This window comes from Camelus bactrianus, chromosome 25 (genome assembly GCF_048773025.1).
Source record: "Camelus bactrianus isolate YW-2024 breed Bactrian camel chromosome 25, ASM4877302v1, whole genome shotgun sequence".
Lineage (NCBI taxonomy): Eukaryota > Metazoa > Chordata > Mammalia > Artiodactyla > Camelidae > Camelus > Camelus bactrianus.
This window is the reverse complement of record NC_133563.1, coordinates 25,450,711-25,469,080: the sequence shown is the minus strand read 5'-3', so window position 1 is coordinate 25,469,080 and position 18,370 is coordinate 25,450,711. Positions and strand designations below refer to the sequence as shown.

At 41.6% G+C, this 18,370-nt stretch overlaps 1 protein-coding gene across 1 annotated transcript; it reads right to left on the bottom strand.

The window, feature by feature from the left end:
- Window positions 1-332: 332 nt before the first annotated feature.
- NTAQ1 (N-terminal glutamine amidase 1) lies at window positions 333-15,467 on the bottom strand. The gene is made up of 6 exons (XM_010972611.3): window positions 15,104-15,467; window positions 12,431-12,530; window positions 11,463-11,513; window positions 8,238-8,386; window positions 7,489-7,613; window positions 333-1,185 (listed from the first exon to the last, which is right to left on the bottom strand). The coding sequence occupies exons 1-6, from the start codon at window positions 15,193-15,195 to the stop codon at window positions 1,076-1,078; spliced, it is 627 nt and encodes a 208-aa protein (XP_010970913.1). The 5' UTR covers window positions 15,196-15,467; the 3' UTR covers window positions 333-1,075.
- Window positions 15,468-18,370: the final 2,903 nt, after the last annotated feature.

Here is an 18,370-nt window from a genome sequence, read left to right as displayed (position 1 = left end):
TTATCTAAGTACAGGGTCTATACTTGACTCTAAATTATAAAATAACTTGGGTTGCATTTGTATTCCTCTTACCAAAGCTGATTCACTTTCTCCAAGAATCTTCCAGGTCAGCTGAACCAAATGGACACGTGGCATTTCCTGAGATTGACTGATCCTTGAGGAAATCACTGCAGTCGCCCCTTCAGAGCACAAGGCAGAGGATTTGAATGGAAGTTTCTTAACAAGCAGAAAGCTCATCTAAGATCAAAAGCTTGGACAGCCCTGTTACAAGAAATTTGCTCATTTTTACAACAGAGCCTCGAAGACACGAATGAGAACTCATGCAATACTCATTTAATGCCAAACATCTTTTATTTGGAATTATATGATGAAAGCCAAATTTCCGAAACACCTACAAGAAGGAAGATTGATCAGTGTATTTTAAAGCAATGGTTTCCATCTACAATTGAGACATTCTTGGGTATCCCAGAACATCAAGAGGGACACATAATCTTCAAAACAAAATTACTTTTACGTCAACTTTACTTAAAAACATATATAAATAGGCCAAATAACACTTAAGCCTGAGAGGACTGCAATCTTTTCTAAGAACATAATGGTCCCAAAAGACTAATACTTATTGCTGATTCAGCTCACAACGTCAGCCCTCTTTAAGCAGAAGCACAAATACTGGCAAACATTTTATGGGCACCTTTTATGGGCATTAAAGATTCACAGAGTAATGGGCCAAAGCCCTGTCCTCAAGGAGCTTACAGTATAGCTGGACATCCAAAACAGACACAAAGTCCACATGTCTATCATAACACAAGCAATTACTGGCATAAGTCTTCACGTGTTTTAACAAATGAGCTGTAGGAATATCTGAGCAAACATACACTACATCAAATTTCAACCTGACATATCCAAAAAAAAAACTGTCTCTATTTATTTCTTTGTTCACTTGTTTCAACTCAATTGAATTTAAAAAAAGAACATAATTCTAAGCCAAATGTACCATAACATTTGCTGTCCCAGATGAAGAGGTGGACTGTTCATGTCCTAGAACTCTCCCTGTGTCTCCATCCAGACGTAAGGTTCAGTAGTTCTGACTGCCAAACCGATGTACAAATTCAGACAGCGAGTAGACAGCTCCCCAGCCTACCTCAGGATCCATACTGATAAAATCATTCAGGTTCATTTTGGAATCTAAAAAAAATACACGAAAGAAATGTCCACTGAGAAGCACAATTCTGGTTTAACAGCAGTAAAACAGCCCAGAAGACCAAAAGTAGGGAAAAGTATTCAAATGTTTTATAAGGGGTCAGTACCACTCCTGTGGGATCCTTATCTCAAACGCACAGCCTCAACCTAATCATGACAAAACACCACACAAAACCAAACTGAGGGACACTCTACAAAGTCACAGACTAGTGACCTTCGAAAGTGTTAAAGTTGTAAAAGAAAAAAAAAAAAAGTAAGTGTCACAGGTTGAAGGAGAATAAAGAAACATGAACTAAATGTAGTATCCTGGGTTAGATTCTGGACCAGAAAAAAAGAAATTAGTAAGAAAAGTTACAAAATTTAAATAAGGTCTGTAAGTTAACAGTACTGTGCCAGTATTATTGTATCCGTTGCGTTATTTTCTTGGTTTGGATAATTATACTACAATTTTCTCAGATTCCCCAGAGATCTGAGTAAAAGGTATACAGGAACTCTGTACCAATTCTCTAGCAGTTTAAAGTTAAAGGTAAATGAAAAAAATGCATAAATAAGCAATCTACTTTTCTGGATTTAACTGCCAATTTACAGGAAATTCAGAGGAAGCAAAAGAGATACAATCAGCAAAATCTAGACCATTTCTCCCAGACTCAAGTTTCTTCAACAAATAAATGACAATGAAAAAAAAAAAGTTGGACTAGGATCTCTATATATTAAAAAAGACTCTAAAGAGACATACCAGCCAAGCATAATGTGGGGATTTTATTTGGAACTTGATTCAAATAAACAACATTTTAAAAAATCATGACTTTATGAGATAACTAAATCTGAACACTGACTAGAGAGATAGATGATGATTTTAAAGAATTATTGTTAATTTTTTTAGATGGAATAATGGTATTGTGGTCACATTTTTTAAAAGTAAATCCTATACTTCATAGAGACTCATACTGAAATATTTAGAGTTGAAAGGACATAACGTCTGGGATTTTTTTCAACATAAGAAGACGGAAAGTGGACGAGATATAAATGAATGAGTTAGCTGTGAGCTAGTAACAGTTGAAAGTCTGACATACTATTCCATTTAGTTCTGTATATGATTTAAAGTATCCACACTACAAGTTTTTTTCCAGTGTGTACAGATTTCTGCTTCTGTCCATCAAAGAACTGTTACAGAAACTGCGCTTCTACCATAACTCTCAGAAAAATGCACAAAATATATTTAGCAACTGTTTTTGGACACCAGACAATGAGCAGCCCAGGACTGGCTCCTGAGAAGGCAGAAACAAGCAAGGGAGCTGTAGAACTAGTTTCCAGGCCACAGCACAGAGAGAGGAACACAGAGAGCATCAGAGTTTCCCTGAGGTGGGAAGACCTGCATTCGGAGCGCCCAGGCAGCCAGATCTGGAGAGCAGAGTGTGGGAGAGGAAGGAACTCTGCAGAGAGTTCCAGAGATCTGCTGAGGGGACTCACTCCTCTACTTTCAAGTCTTTGGCTGAGGAATGAGCTCAGGAGGCTAGGAAAGAAGCACCAGAGAACAGTCAGTCCAACCATTCCCAGAATATCCACCGTCCCCCACCAGCCAGGGTGGAGAGAACTCGTAACATACAGACATCTGCTGGAATCTTCAGAAGGGTCACACCAGAGTAGTGGGGCTAAATTGGCACTGGGTGAAAGGCTGCTCCAAACCTGCACTAAAAAAGCCTACGAGCAAGCCTTAAAAAAACCCAGCTGACCCTCAGTGATGTAACTGCATGCCGGCATCAAATCCAACACTGAGGTTAAAAAAGTACCTCAAAGATCTAGCAATTGACAATGTGAAATTCACAGTCCGACACCCCACCAAATAATATGAATCACACAAAGAAACAGGAAAATATAACCCAAGATCAGGAGAAAAAAATCAATCAACACAAATAGACTGAAATGACAGAGATAATGGAATTTGCAGATAAGGACCAGCTATTATAAATATGTTCCCTATATTCAAAAGGCAGAGTAAAACATGAGCATGAAGAGAGAAATGGGAGATACTAAATCAGGCCCAAATGGGATTTCTAAAGATGACAAAATAAAATATGTGAAATGAAAAGAAATGCAATGTTGGGGATTAACAAACAAAGTCGCTAACGCAGAAGAAAAGATCAATGAATTTACAGACAAAAGATTTGAAAATGAAGCACATACGGGAAAAGTCTGGAAACAGTGAACTGGACATCACTGACCTGAGAGAATAATAACCAGCCATCTAACATACATGTAGCTGAAGGACAAGAATTAAAAAGGTGGGGAAGGGAGGTCAGAAAAAATATTTGAAGAAATAATGGCCAAATGTTTCCAAATTTGATGAAAACTATAAATCCACCAATCTAAGAATCTTAATAAACCTCAAGTGGAGGAATAAGCCTAAAGAAAACTACATTACAGTCCATCATAATCAAATTGCTGAAAACAAGTAATAAAGAGAAAAACCTTAAAAAGCAGCCAGAGGGGAGAAAAAAAGGTGCACTACATTCAGAGACAAATACAAGAGCAATGGCATGCTCCTTGATCAGAAACTAAGCAAGCAGAAAATCAAAGAGAGACATCTTCAAAAAACTGAAAGAAAAAAATGTAAAACTAGCATACATTGCCCAACAAATGTATCTTTCAAAAATGAAAGTGAGCACTTAAGACACAGAAAACTAAAAATAGAGTCGCTCCTATCTTTAAAATAAATAAGCTAATCAGCAAAACCAAGACTTTTGCTGAAGTCATCAAGAGAGCTACGGATGCAGGATGACTGAGTACCCGAAAAAAAGGAAGGACAGGCACCTCCCAGGAGAGACGGGGTGGAAGTTCTTGCTCACGTAGAGTGGATGCCAGACTCCATCTAAGTCAGCTGAAATTTTTAATAAATTGCTAAAGGAAACCTCAACTTCTGAAATACAATGGTATTCATTTTCTAGGACTTCTAATGTAACTAAAAACAATTACTGTCTGCAGGCATTCATTACTTGTCAATGTACAAAAAGAAAATAAAATTTTTTTTCATTTTAAAGATCAATGTATAGCAAATCAGCATTTGTCTATAATCTCTCCAACAGGTACTATAACATTTCTATTTACATAGCTGGTCTTCCATCTTGGCTCAAATTAGCCAGTGTCACCATAACACATCTGAGAGCAAGAAGATGAGATGTATATGCAGACAAGAGGCAGCAAAGGGCTCAGAAAGAGGAGGAAACATTTGGTGTGCTCTATAATTCAGCCCAAGACTTGGGAAAGGTCCTTAAAAACTGAGCCATTGGTGGCTGGGGCTGGAACTGAGCCTGCAGGGCAAGGCTGTTAAGACTGTGAATCTCCTAATTACCAGAGAAAAGAAAATCAAAACTACAATGAGGTATCATCTCACACCAGTCAGAATGGATATCATTAAAAAGTCCACAAACAATAAATGCTGGAGAGGGTACAGAGGAAAGGGAACCCTCCTACGCTGTTGGTGGGAATGTAGTTTGGTGCAGCCACTATGGAAAACAGTATGGAGATTCCTAAAAAAACTAAAAATAGACTAACCATATGATCCAGCAATCCCACCCCTGGGCATATATCTAGAAGGAACTCTAATTTGAAAAGATACATGCACCCCAAGGTTCATAGCAGCACTATTTACAATAGCCAAGACATGGAAGCAACCAAAATGTCCATCGACTGATGACTGGATAAAGAAATTGTGGTATATTTACACAATGGAATACTACTCAGCCATAAAAAATAATAAAATAATGCCACTTGGCGCAACAGGAATGGACTTAGAGATCATCATACTAAGTGAAGTAAGCCAGAAAGAGAAAGAAAAATACCATATGATACCACTTTTATGTGGAATCTAAAAAAAAAGACACAAATGAACTTACAAAACAGAAACATACTCACAGACATTAGAAAACAAACACAGTTACCAGGTGGAAAGAGGGTAGGAAGGGATAAACTGGGAGTTCGAGATTTGCAGATACTAACTACTATGTACAAAATAGATGAACAACAAGTTTATACTGTAAAGCACAGGGAACAATATTCAAAATCTTGTAGTAACCTATAATGAAAAAGAATACTAAAAGGAATAAATGTATGTACATGTATGCCTGAAACATTACGCTGTACACCAGAAATTCACACATTGTAAACACACTATACTTCAAGTTAAAAATTAATTAATTAATTAATTAATTAATTTTTTTAAAGACGACTCTCAGTTTCCTTTTTAATGCGGTAGTGGGGAGGGAGTTCCTTTATTTAAAATACCGTAAATGCTGACTCGAAAATAGTGGGCCTGCAGTCACATGGCCACCGAAATTATTCAAGGTAAAAGCTTAATCATAATGTGTAACATATCAAATGTATTAAATTTTAAGTTCTATGAGTCAATTCAATAACTAAATGCAGGAGACTGAGTATAGCTGCTATGAAAGTATCTAAAACATGAGTTAATTTAAAGCTTGACATTTTCTTGAACCATTATTTTGCTTTTTCAACTTTTTTTTTTAATAAAACACTACTAATTAGCTAAAAGTAATTCCCCCTCATCCTAACTTCAAATGCATTCCTTTGATAAATACAGGGCTTGAATTTACCATAGGAGAGAACATGTGGTTAAATTACTACATGAAAAACCAGTATGTTTACCCCACAGCTCAGTGCAAATTCCTTTGAGTTTCAAGCTCCAATTCAGGAGGGCCCTGATAAGCCAGCTACACAGGAGGCAAAAAAAGACACCACTGTCCCTGCTCCCCAGGCACAGGGTGCTAAGGGACCCTGCCACCTTCCAGTGTGCGCCTGCAGCAGAGGGCTTAACTGCGTGTACTTCAGTCCACGTGTCTACCAAGTGAGGAAAACAAAGCTTGCCTCGTTGTGGTGAAGGTTACATTAAAATGAGATATGAACAGAAAAACTACAAGGTCCTACCGTATAGCACACAGAACTATACTTAGTACCTTGTAACAGTCTATAATGAAAAGGAATATGAAAAGGAATATGTATATATATATATATATAACTGAATTACTATGCTGTACACCAGAAAATAACACATTGTAAACCGACCATACGTCAATAAAAAATAAATTAAAAGTTTAAAAATAGAAAAATAAAATGAGATGTGAAGGTGTCTGGCACAAAGCCTGGCACAAAACGGCACCTACTGTGTAGCTGTCATCAAAACCCAAAGGAGTGATTCAGGGAGGGCCAGGGCTGACAAGGTGGTGTTCACTGAATGCCTACCACGTGTCAAGCTCTGTGTTAGTGCCCATGTGTGAAAAAAAAAAAAAAAGAGAGAAACAAGCTGCAGCAGCACTGTCCATACCACACACCATGCAGCAGGGTGTATGGACTGAAAACAAGACCCATGAAGCCTCTCCTCACCTGAGCTACCCAATTCTAATGCTGAGGCTCAGAACCAGGTTGGTGGATCAAAAGCAACTCCAAGATAAATCTTGAAAATCGTGAGACGTTTTCATAGTCTCAAAAATCAGGGTTTGAATCTTCTTTCAGTGTTCACTCCCTTCAAATACACCAAACACGTTTGACTTTCTTCCCTGCTGAACTCCGAACACTGCTGTCCTATTTTTCTGGCATCCTGCACGGCTTTCAGAGCACTGTGATTCAGACAGTGTCACCCACGTGAGGAGATGATTTCACCAGTAAACAGCAACGTTGTGAATTACTTCCCATCATAAATAATGTTTCCAACTCAGGTGAATGCCAAGCAATAGTAATAGGGTGAAGAACCCTTAATCTACTTAAATCTCAAGAAATTATTAATTGGACTGACTCCTGAAAGTACATAAATGAGATGAGTGGGACAATAAAATCTGTTAGCTCTTAAGGCAGATTTTATTACAGAGCCAGTGAAATGACATTTCACCCACTGCATGGATGCACCAGGGAATGCCTTTACCATAACATGAAAGCCTACCATGGCAAGGTGCTGGCAGTTCCACTGTTAAATGACACAAACATGCTGATCTGCCGCAGTCCAGTGCGCCAGCAGCAGGTATAGCCAATACTCCAGCAAGTGTCGTGATTTGACTCCCTGACACCTTTCCTCTCCTGTAAGTTCCTGTGCCCTCCAGTCCTGCTCTCTGTGCCTCAATTTCTGAATCTGATCAATACACAGAACTAAACTCCCTCTTAACCTCCTTACCACCCTGGGAGTCTTACCCAAAGAAGAACGTGCTTCTTGTCCTTGGTTAAGGGAAAATGCACATCTAAAGAGTGATGGGAAACTCCTCTGGGAGGGCGTCCTTGGCTTACCTCCAGTCTCAATGCAGGGATATGACGGAGGAGGTTCTCTCCAGTTCCCACTGGAATCTTTCATGTGAGATCGGTCTGAAGCAAAGTTCTTCAAATAGGAGTCTGCACGGATCACTCTAAACTTCCTGCACATAAATCCACATTCATTTATGTCACAGTTGAAATTTTAACTCAATTCTCACAGACTCATGTTCTACGACACGCACAAAACTATGCAGGCATTTTTGTACTATGAGTGATACACAAATATATATGCAGCTACATGCAGTCTTACTACCTATTAGAGACACCATGAGAAATGATCAGCTGAAATCCCAAACTGTAAAGGCATGGAAATATATCCAGCTGCCTTTACTTATTCAATTGTATATTAGGGGCAAAGGGCATAGTTTTTAGGTAATGCCATCACAGCCCTCTCAATTTTGGCATCATAAGGCACCCAGCTCCCCCTCCCCACCCCACCCAAAACCAAAAGTATGAAAGGAATCCCCAAAATGACTTTTAGAAAATGTTTTTGGATCTCATCACACAGATCTATAAAAGACTGCCAACCTTTTATACAGTGGACAGCCTTTAAAACTTTAAAACATCTCGAATCTTCTGAGCAGCACATCACTCTCAAATACCAAGTCAATGGTGAAGCCAAGACAAGGGATCTTCGCAAAAACAAATGTACAAACAAAATAGCTCTGTACAGCTGTCAAGGTCTAACTTCAGAAAGTAGGTAAATCCATCTTGAATTTCCTCACCTTCTGAACTGTGGATGGATGTCCTCGTCAGACTTAAAGGCATCCTCCACGTAAGTATCAAAGGGGCAGGGAAATGGCAGGACAGTGTCGAGATCATAGATGAAGCTCTGTCCTCCACTTGAAACATGAAGCAAGACAACATGGTAATCCTAGAAGTAAAAGTTGCTGAAGTTAACCAGGTTACTTTACGATGGTATGTTCCAAGGTTATAGTAATAATACAGATACATCAACAAAAATGGATACAAGACTATTACAGCCCTCCTCATAACAGCAAAACAAAGCAAACACAAAACCCTGAAAACAGCCCAAATGTCCAGTGACAGGGAACAGTTATCTTAAATAAGTACTGGAAATGTTCCTGTACATTGAACATATACCCTTGGAAATAACAAGTTCATATGGTATAGCACAGGACACTATATTCAATATCCTGCAGTAACTTATGGTGAAAAAGGATATGAAAACGAATATATGTATGTTCATGTATGACTGAAGCATTGTGCTGTACACCAGAAACTGACACAACATTGTAAACTGACTATGCTTCAATAAAAAAAATACATATATAAATGTATACCCTCTGACTCAGCAATTTTACCCCTAGGAATCCATTCTGTAGAAAAACGGCTATCTGCATGTAAATGTATATATACAAAGAAAAATCTCTGCAGCACTGTTTATAACAGTGAAAACTCAAAAACAACTGAAAGTCCACAAAGAGGAGAATGATGAACAAACCACAATACAGCCATAGATGGGGTACTACACAGCTGCAAAAAAAAAATCAAGTAAATGTCTGTGGAAATTGGATTAAGTCCATGTAATACAGTTGGACAGAAAAAACAAACTGCAGAATATGCATTATATATTATTTTTGAAGCCATTTGTGTATAAAGACAGACGTGTGCATTCAGAAGGACACATGCATGCTCATGAGCAGAGAGGGAGACGTCAGCAAGGATCTCTTCCACACCATTAACAAAGGGGATGGCCTGAGGTGAGCCTGGAGAGGAGAAGGACTTCACTGTTTCTCAGTCAGCCGAGCCCTAATCTGCAGCCATTAAGGGAAGATACAGAGAGCTTCTCCCACACAGCTGGGTCCCTGTGTGCAGGTGAATTCTCAAGCTCACTCCCAGGTGCCGGGCACTGCGCAAGCCAGCCAAGGGCTGGAAGGGATGTCAGGGAGGTTATCAAGGGCGGTCTGGTGTTCATCATTCCTCCGGAGAAAAACGCTCTCACAAAGAACAGCATTGCAAGATAAAAAGTTCATCACATTAGCAATACCATCTTACGTTTCTAGTACTTCAGAGCTTACAAAGCAGTTCCTCATTGTTTCATTTGCCCCTGTGAGGCGGGGAAGGTGATTAATTGAGACTAGAGATATGGTACCAACAGAGCCTAAAGTGCTTCCTTTGGCTCAAATTCTGTCTTAGTAAAGCAGAAATGGCATCAGGAATGAATGCTTACTCGCTGTAGTCCCCTTAGTGCACCCGCCCCTTCAGATAAATGAACTAAGAGCTGCTCCCCTGCACCGGAGCAAGATTTCCTTCCCCCAGGGTTGTTCACGTTATTCCGCTCCACCTGCACAACCTCCTCCGCCGCTCTGCCGTCTCCCTCACTCAAGCTCCAGCTCAAATGCTTCTTCCCCAGTGAGCCCTTTTTTTTTCTCCCACTCCGGCCAAAAGAAGCCTCTGCCTTACCCAAGATCTGTTTCTCTCCTGACATCTTCTACCTTGTGTTATAGTTTTTTTAAAGTACATACTCCCTATTGTTTGTGAGAAACTGTGCTGCTGAAATACAAATACCAAGATGAGAAAGACAAGTCCTTACCCTCCAGGGGTTCCTGGAGAAGGGAGCGGGGAAGGCAAGTCCACTGTTGCAGAAGTGAGATGATGAGGTAAGATAGGTGCGGGGGGGGGGGGGGGGAATGCAGGGAAGGGCGCCTGAAGTCAGATCACCGGGTTCAACCTCAGCCCCTCCACTAACTAGCCTGTTTCCTCTTCTATAAAATAGAGATAACTGTCGTGTTTACCTCATGGTATGACTGAGCGAATTAATGAGATTATGCATGTAAATACTCGGCCTTTTTCAAAGCCAACCAGCAAGGGGGTGGGGGAAAAGGGGCCCAAGTGCCAAGTAGAGTTTCACTGAGGAAGGGCTGCCATCACGGCATCCTGCCTGAAGGGGCGGGCTCTCCAGAAACAAGACACCTTGTGGAAAGGCATAAACAAGGAATATCTTCTGGTTAGCTCAGGTCCAGATGCCTACGCACCATGTGATTGACGCGCTCTAGGGGAAGCAGTCCTCAACCCGGAATCACCCTCATGGCAGAGATGGGGAGCCAAGGACTCCCCTCCAATGGGAGGACGGGAGCCTAACCCAGGTCTGCCTGACTCCGAGCCTGCACTCCTGACCCAGCACTGCAAGATGCTGGCTTTCATGTTAGAGCAGCGGATCCCCTGCTGGCGAAGGAAGCAAGAGCATCTGCTCCGTGAGACCAGGGATTATAGTCTACTGCGCACTCAATAAATACACGTTAAATAAATGAATGAAGCCAATTCAAATGATATCTTATCTTAAATAAGTATCAGAAACTTGAGGTTTACTACATTATCACAAATAGAGTTTTTCTTTTACCTTATCTTCATGTTTATTAGCATAAGCAATTCCATTCTTCAAGGGGTCAGGTTAGGGTGACGTACAGATGTGAGCTGGAAAGGACCCAGTCCTGCCACTAACCAGCTAGATGACCCTGAGACTCACTTTGCCTTTCTGGGCTTATTTCTTTGCCTGAAAAATGAACACGTTGCAGCAGATCCATGTTTTTCACATGCCAGTCATGTTCACTCCGGAGTTTGCCAAGAACACTAATTCCTGAACCGAATCTAATTTCTGATCAACTAGATAAGAAACCTATACTTTTAACACAATCTCTGGATAATTCTGCTGTGCAGCTGGACTAGACACTGCTAAAGTCCCTTCCGGTGCTAAACAGACAAGAGTCTAGATCAGAAATATATCAGCCACATCAGCCATTTTAAATTATTCCTACAATAACTTCAAAATTAAAAGAAAACGTGCCCGTAAGTACTTCTACCTTAGGCCAAATAACATCTATTCTCAAAAGATCAAATTATTAGTAATTATCATAATCGTTCTCTTCTGCCCAATCTCTTTGGTAAAACAGAGATGCATTAGGAGCTGTCCGTGCTGACCATCTTACCCAGATCACAGGTCCATCTCCAGGTCTTGCCTGTTGTTTCCAGATAGGTATCTACAAAATACAATAAATTTCGTAAGCCACAACTTCAGTTACACCACTACTAAATTCTTCAACGCAATGAAATGACAAGAAAAAATAAAATATTTCTAAGCAACCAACAGTCAAGGTGAAAGAATGAATGGATAAGAAGAAATCCAAATCCTTCCAAGTGTCCTTAACAATGAAGGAGCAATAATTAATTATACGATGTTCTCTGGAGAGTAGCAAGAGGCCTGAACTAGGAATCAGGAGGTTCCAGTCTTGCTTTCCCATTTAATTATTCATGGGTTCTCCCTGAGTCTCTATTTCCTCATCTATAAAATGGAGACAGCTCTCTGAATTTTGTCTACTTCACAGGGTTTCCACTGGGATCAAACAAGATGATGCCTCCAAAGGTCCTTTACAAAATACAAAGAAGGACTTACTTTTAATACTTCATATAAGTTTCCTGTAGTTCCATTAAAACTCCAGAAACAAATCTTTACTTCAAACCTGAGACTATGTGCCTCTAATCTAAGCAATTTAAAAAGCTCTAATCTAATACCTAATAATAAAGAAAGGGGATTTAATTTTCATAAACATACCATCACATATTTCCTTACCTACAAGTAAGGGACTAAACTACTAACTCAACCATGTCCTGGTAAGAAAAAAATCTCATCCAAAAACAAACTTTAGTGGGAGGGTACAGCTCAGTGGTAGAGTGCATGCTTAGCATGCATGAGGTCCTGGGTTCAATCTCTAGTACCTTTTTTAAAAAAATAAAAAGTTAAAATTAAAAAGTAAAAATTTTTAAAAAGCTTTAAAATGTTGCTGCATTTTACAAAGCACACTTTAGAACAGTGCTAAACCCAAAACTCACTCTCTATTTAGCTTCTAATGTCATCCTAAATTTCTTGTTTTCTTTCTGCAATCACTCACCAACTTACCATCTTCCTCTCATTAGATATGAAAACAGCATAACACTCTTCTAAAGGATACTGGTCATGGTTTTTGATGTATTCACAGAGCTTCCAAATATTTTCTTCACTGAAATAAAATAATTGTTTAATCAATATAATTAAGCAAGAACAAACACTGTGTCTTTCAAATTTGAACAAAAGATTGACAATGACAGAAAAAGGTTGGAAGAGACCTTAAACACCATCTCATCCAACAACTAACAGCAGAATGTCCTCTAAAACATCCCCAGCAAGCTGTTACCAACCTATACTGTGTGTTTGGACCCCTCTGTAGACATACAGCTCATTACCTCCCTCAAGAGTGCTGGCACGTGGAGGCATTTTATAACTGATCAAATGAATCAATATTCTACAAGTTTTGTATAGCACAGGGAAATATATACAAGATCTTGTGGTAGCTCACAGCGAAAAAAATGTGACAATGAATATATGTATGTTCATGTATAACTGAAAAAATGTGCTCTACACTGGAATTTGACACAACATTGTAAAATGACTATAACTCAATAAAAAAAAGTTATAAAAAAAAACTAAAATGCAAAAGAAAAATTGTATAAGCTTTGAGTCCAGGGACTTGATACAGCTGGAATTCCAACTCAGCCATTTACAAAGTAAGACGTTTTAGACTCTTGACTTCTCTGTGTATCTGCTTTTGTCCTCTGTAAAATAGGCATATTCTTAGCACAAACACTGAATAAATCTTAGTTAACATTGGTTTCCTGCCTCCCTTAGGAACCAGGCAGGATGGGTGTCTGGGGTAGGAGGGCTCCTGCCTGGAAAGGATTGTGACAGTGACATGATATGTCCAGGAATTCTTTTGGACAGAGCCCCTTATGAGTGGGATTCCCTGAGCCCCTCTGGTATGAAGGGGGTCCTGACTTTTAGAAAGCTCTTTCTCAAGTGGAACTGAAATCTATCTTCCTTATAGCCCCACCCCTCTCTTCCATAGAGAGACCTTAGCTATTTGAAGCAGTGGTCAGAACTGCCCAAGTTAAAGCAATGCCCAGTGCATCAAACCAAGCCACGCTGGTAGCCACAGTCACACTCCAGCACAGGCAAGCAATCACCCCTGTAGTATTCACAGCTCACCTCTGGGTTCCTGTCTGTTTTCTAACCAGCCACACAGCACCTTTGCTCAAAATAAGCTACACCAACACTCTGATCCCACAAGTAACTCTATTTGTCAAAACGTAATTTCCAGCCATTTACAACATGCTACCTGAAAATGAGACAAGGCACAAACGTCACCAAGGGCTACCACCGTTTTGTGGAAAGACACTTTCAATTCTGTCTCGCTTTGGTCTCAACGCTGCGCACAACTAGGTTTAAAGTACCAAAGTTGAGCATCTGTATTCTTCTCCTGTGATTCTGTTTTTCCCTAAAATATCTAAGAAACCTTATGGAAGAAAATGGTAGAGGTAACAACAGGAGATTGCTACTAATTCCACAGGATGTGTAGCATGGAGGAACAAAATTATACTGCTTCAATATGACATGTAACAGGTAGTAGCTAAAATTTTTCTACTCTAGATGTTCTAAGACCAAGTTTTGAGAAGACATTTTGTCTGTCCAGCCTGTAGACGTTTTGGAGAGTTGACCATAAACAAGAGCCTATGATGTATAAAGCACTGTGCTAAGTACTTGGAGGACATCATGATAAATCACAGCTCACAGATGGTGAGAGGAGCCATACAGATCCATAAATAAGTGAGCATCATAGAAAGCCATAAAAGATGCACAGAGAAAGCACAGCCGAGGGAGTCATTAATTTTGAGGGATACAGGAAGATGGAGGAGGTATAGGTCAGTGGGTGCTCTTTATCTGTTCCCCTTCCCCCATCCCAAGGGTGGGCATAGAATTAATGTTAAAAGTTTGTGAATCCCTATGTACCACAAGAACTACTGGTAGGCTGAATACACATGTGGTTTGGACATACTTTGCCTATTATTTTTCCAATACTGTGAATGTTACACAGAGGAAAAAGCTATGTGGCCTCAGGCAAATTGCACCCTGTGTTTCAATGTGCTCACCTTTAAAATGGGGATAACAACAGTACCGCCCTCCTAGTGTAATTGTGGGGCTCAAATGAATTCGTTTACATAAACGTCTCAGAAAAATGCTTGGCATATAACAAGTGATATGTGTAAATGTTAACTGCTATTACAGTGACTACAAGGTGGTTAAGATCCTGGTTTCTGGTACAACAGGGCCTGAATTAGACTCCAGGCTACTATTAGCTGGATGACCTTGGGAATGTTACTGCAAAATCTCTGTTCCTCCCTTCTCCGCCAAAATTAAAATGACCTTCATATCAGTGTGAAACCACACAGGATGCAACAGAATAATTTCCAAAGGGTCTCTGCGCTCCAACTCCCTTTTCTGGCCCTCCAGCACTGAGATCTGCTGAGATATGTCCAGGCGAAAAGCGTCACGCATAAGTAATGCACCACTGACCCTACCACTCCTGACGAATTCTTCCTTCAACCCGTAGCCAAATGCCCACCTCAAGAAATGAGGGCTGCCGTTCCCGTTCCCTCCTCCCCCCACAGCGGAAAACCCGCCAGTCGAGGCCCAGAGCTCTCCCCGGGAGGGGCCGGGAAGAGGCGGGGAGATGCCGGGGGCTGCCCCGCGCCCCCTCACCAGTAGCAGCTGTTGTAGACACAGGCGTCCCGCGGGGGGCTGGCCGGCTGGTAGTGGGCGGTTGCGGCGGCGGCAGGGACATCCCCTTCCATGGCGGGCCTGGTCACGGGCCTGATGCCGAGAGACTGGACCTGCCCAGCGGGCGGGCGGGCTCCGGGGGAGGGGCCGGCACACCACGAGAGGCTCGGGTTCTAGAGTCGCAGCCCTAGGTGGCCGCAGGCGTTCCCAGGTGATGGGCCCTGGGACGCGGTAGGCGGAGCCTGAGCAAGCGAGCGGCGCGGCAACGCTGAGAGCGGAACTTGAGGCGCCCGTGGCCGAAGCTGGGAGGGTGGAGCCAGGGGTTCAGCGGGCTGGCGCGGACGGCTCTGGGTTGGTCGTGCACGTTCTGGTGGGCGGAGCCTGGGCGAGGCGAGCGGCGCGACGTCCCTGCGTGCAAAGCGTGGGGCGGGGTGGGCGGAGCTCGAGGCTCGCGGTGCGGGTGCCGAGAAGGTGGAGCCAGGGCTACATGGGCGGAGCCAGCTTTGTAAGAGCGGCGTGTTCACAGTGGGCGGAGCCCGGGGAGAGGAGGACTGCGTGGTTCCTGCTGGGCGGAGCCTGGGCAGGTGGGTGGGACCAGGCGGGCGGTGCAGGATGCTCGCGTTCCTAGTTGCGGGGCGGAGCCGGGCGTGCTGGAGGCTTCGCTAACAGCGGGGTTCCCGTCAGCTTGGGAAGGAAAGAGGTCAGCGGAGGGCCGCTCCGGAGAGGAGTTGGGGAAGGGTTGGAGTTGGTAAACAGTGCTTCGTGAGTCTCTCAAAGGAGTCTGAGACCCTGTAACCAATTGTGGCAAATGAGACTCGGAGGACTCCACGTGTGCAAGTAAAATAAGAAGGCCTTGTGTGTGAAAAACAAGGGTTTAGCACTTTGAGCCTGGAGGGCAGGGGAGGGGCGGAGGGCGGATGTGCCCAGAGAAGATGGTGGATGGTGGGGTGATTTTTTTCACTTTTTAGTCATGCCTTTAATACTATTATCATGTTAAGTAACTCAGCCTGTCTCTACCTCTGTCACGAGCAGCTCCGTGACATAGATCTTGTCTTGAGAGGTAGGACAAATTAATAATAGTCAAACTCTGGCTCAAATCTTCTCTCAGCTACTTACTATCCTGTACGACCTTGGACAAGTCACCAACTTTTTTGTGTGTCAATTTCTTTGTAAAATGAGAATAATGAAAGTAGAGCATGTACGTAATGGTGCTGTAGCAAGCACCAAATAAACTAATCTCTGCAGAACACTTAGCATAGTGCCTGGCGCCATAGAAGTACCCTATGTAGTAAACAACTACAGAATTTTGCAGTTATGATTATTATCCTTGTATACCTCTGTAAACAGTATAAGCACTGTGACTGGCATAAATCTTTGTTGAATTAATGGCTTTGTTTTATTAGAACACAGGTGAGTTTACTATCACACACACACACACAAAACCCGAAATGTAGTGGCTTAAATAAGATACAAAAACATTTTTTATTTAACAGCCTGAAGGTTGACATTCCAGAGCTGATAACACTGTCTCCACAGTGTCTGTTACCCAGGCTCCTAAGATTTTGCTGGAGGGCCATATCTAGAGTGTTGCTCTGGCCCACATAGTTGAAGAATGCTCACCACCATATCTACTGTGATTGCATTCTGGCCAGCAAAATCAGGGAAAAGGAGTAGTAGTGGAAGTAGTGGAAGGTTTAAGAATAAAACCCACAAGTTGTACACATCACTTCTGCTCACATTCCACTGACAAAGATAATCACAAGGTCGCACCCAGGAGTAAGGGAGATTAGGAAATGTAGGGTTTATTCTGGGCAGCCCAGCTAACCTTCGAGTGTCTCAAGCAGGAGAGAATGAATATTAAGAGAGCCAGCAGTCTCTGCCATAATGTGCTTTCTTTATGCTTCTAAACTTTGTCTTATAAGCAGAAATTATTTTTAAATAGATCATATTTTAAAAATACATAGGATTGCACGGTAAAGATTAAAAAAGGATATGGTTTCAGAGGAGTAGGAAGTACATAGAATCAGATTCTGGCATACAAACGCCAGTGATCTGGATGTGGAAGAAATAAGGAAAACACTCAGAGAAGCCAATACCCAATGAAATCAGGATGTTAAAGGGCAGGGGGTTTGGAGGAGGAACACATAACAAAGGAAAATATAAAAAAGGGCCACAGACGTGAAAGGGGAGATTCAGGAAGTCTACGGCACATGATACACTAAGGTTTAATAACAAAAGGGGCTTTTGTTTTGGGGGGGAGGGGGCATTTTAATGCGCGATATTAAGAGCTAGAAGAAAAAGCATGAGATAATCCCTTGAGACCACATGATATGATGGGATCAGACAACTGAAAGAAAACAGAAATACCTAATGTCTATTCTCTATCAAAGAAAATGATCTTCAAGCTGTAAAGAATAAAGAAAATAGCAGTAAGAGGAAATTAAAGCCAAGATAGGTGCAGTGGGAAAAAGCACCCAGTTGCCTTAAATGGGTTAAAAATCTTTAGATTACAGATGAATTATATTCCAGCATACTGAAAGAGCTTTACATTGTGACCCCAGGGGAGGGTATAGCTCAGCGGTAGAGCACGTGCTTAGCATGACGAGGTTCTGGGTTCAGTCCCCAATGTCTCCATTAAAAACAACATGGTGACCCCAAAGCCTTTCTTATGGATCTTTTAGAAAATATGTTGAGGGAGATGACATAAGACTAAATATGAATAGTTGCTGTTTTTGGTTTCATAAAAAGAAAAAAAAAAGATACATATATATTCCAGACACTATACCCTGGTGAACTTGATGTCTATTCCTAGTATGACTTGTGACCATGAAAAAAAGGTGATTATTTGGAGGCCCTTCCTGGTTTGCCAAGCCTACTTCATGCCAAGTGGACCTCATTTCATATTATTGGAAGAATTAATTGATTGTTAAAATACGGTTATAGCACAAACAATATAATTTGCTTCTAACGAAGCATGTGGTAGTCATGACTTGCTAAGTTAAAAGTCAAGGCAGAAAGGCTGTTTATGAGCCTGTCGAACAGGAAGGACACTGAAAAGGCTATCACAGTCAAAGGATGAGCTGCAGAAACCAGGGTCTCAAGGGACCAGAAGCAGAATTCACTTCCCCAGGCTTTCTTGCTCACTATCTCTGCCTGCTTCTCAGTGCTTGGCTTCATTCTGAGGTGACTTCACTTCTTGCTGTGAGAGGATGGCCACTGGCAGCCCCATATTCATATTTTCTAGGCTTG

What these genes read in the sequence shown, in the direction of transcription:
- NTAQ1 (XM_010972611.3), bottom strand. Translation starts at nt 15,195, where the DNA reads ATGGAAGGGGATGTCCCTGCCGCCGCCGCAACCGCCCACTACCAGCCG. An exon ending in GTCTACAACAGCTGCTACTG is followed by an intron (nt 12,531 to 15,103) that starts GTGAGGGGGCGC and finishes ATTTTATTTCAG; the next exon opens with TGAAGAAAATATTTGGAAGC. An exon ending in TATCTAATGAGAGGAAGATG is followed by an intron (nt 11,514 to 12,430) that starts GTAAGTTGGTGA and finishes TGTATTTTGTAG; the next exon opens with ATACCTATCTGGAAACAACA.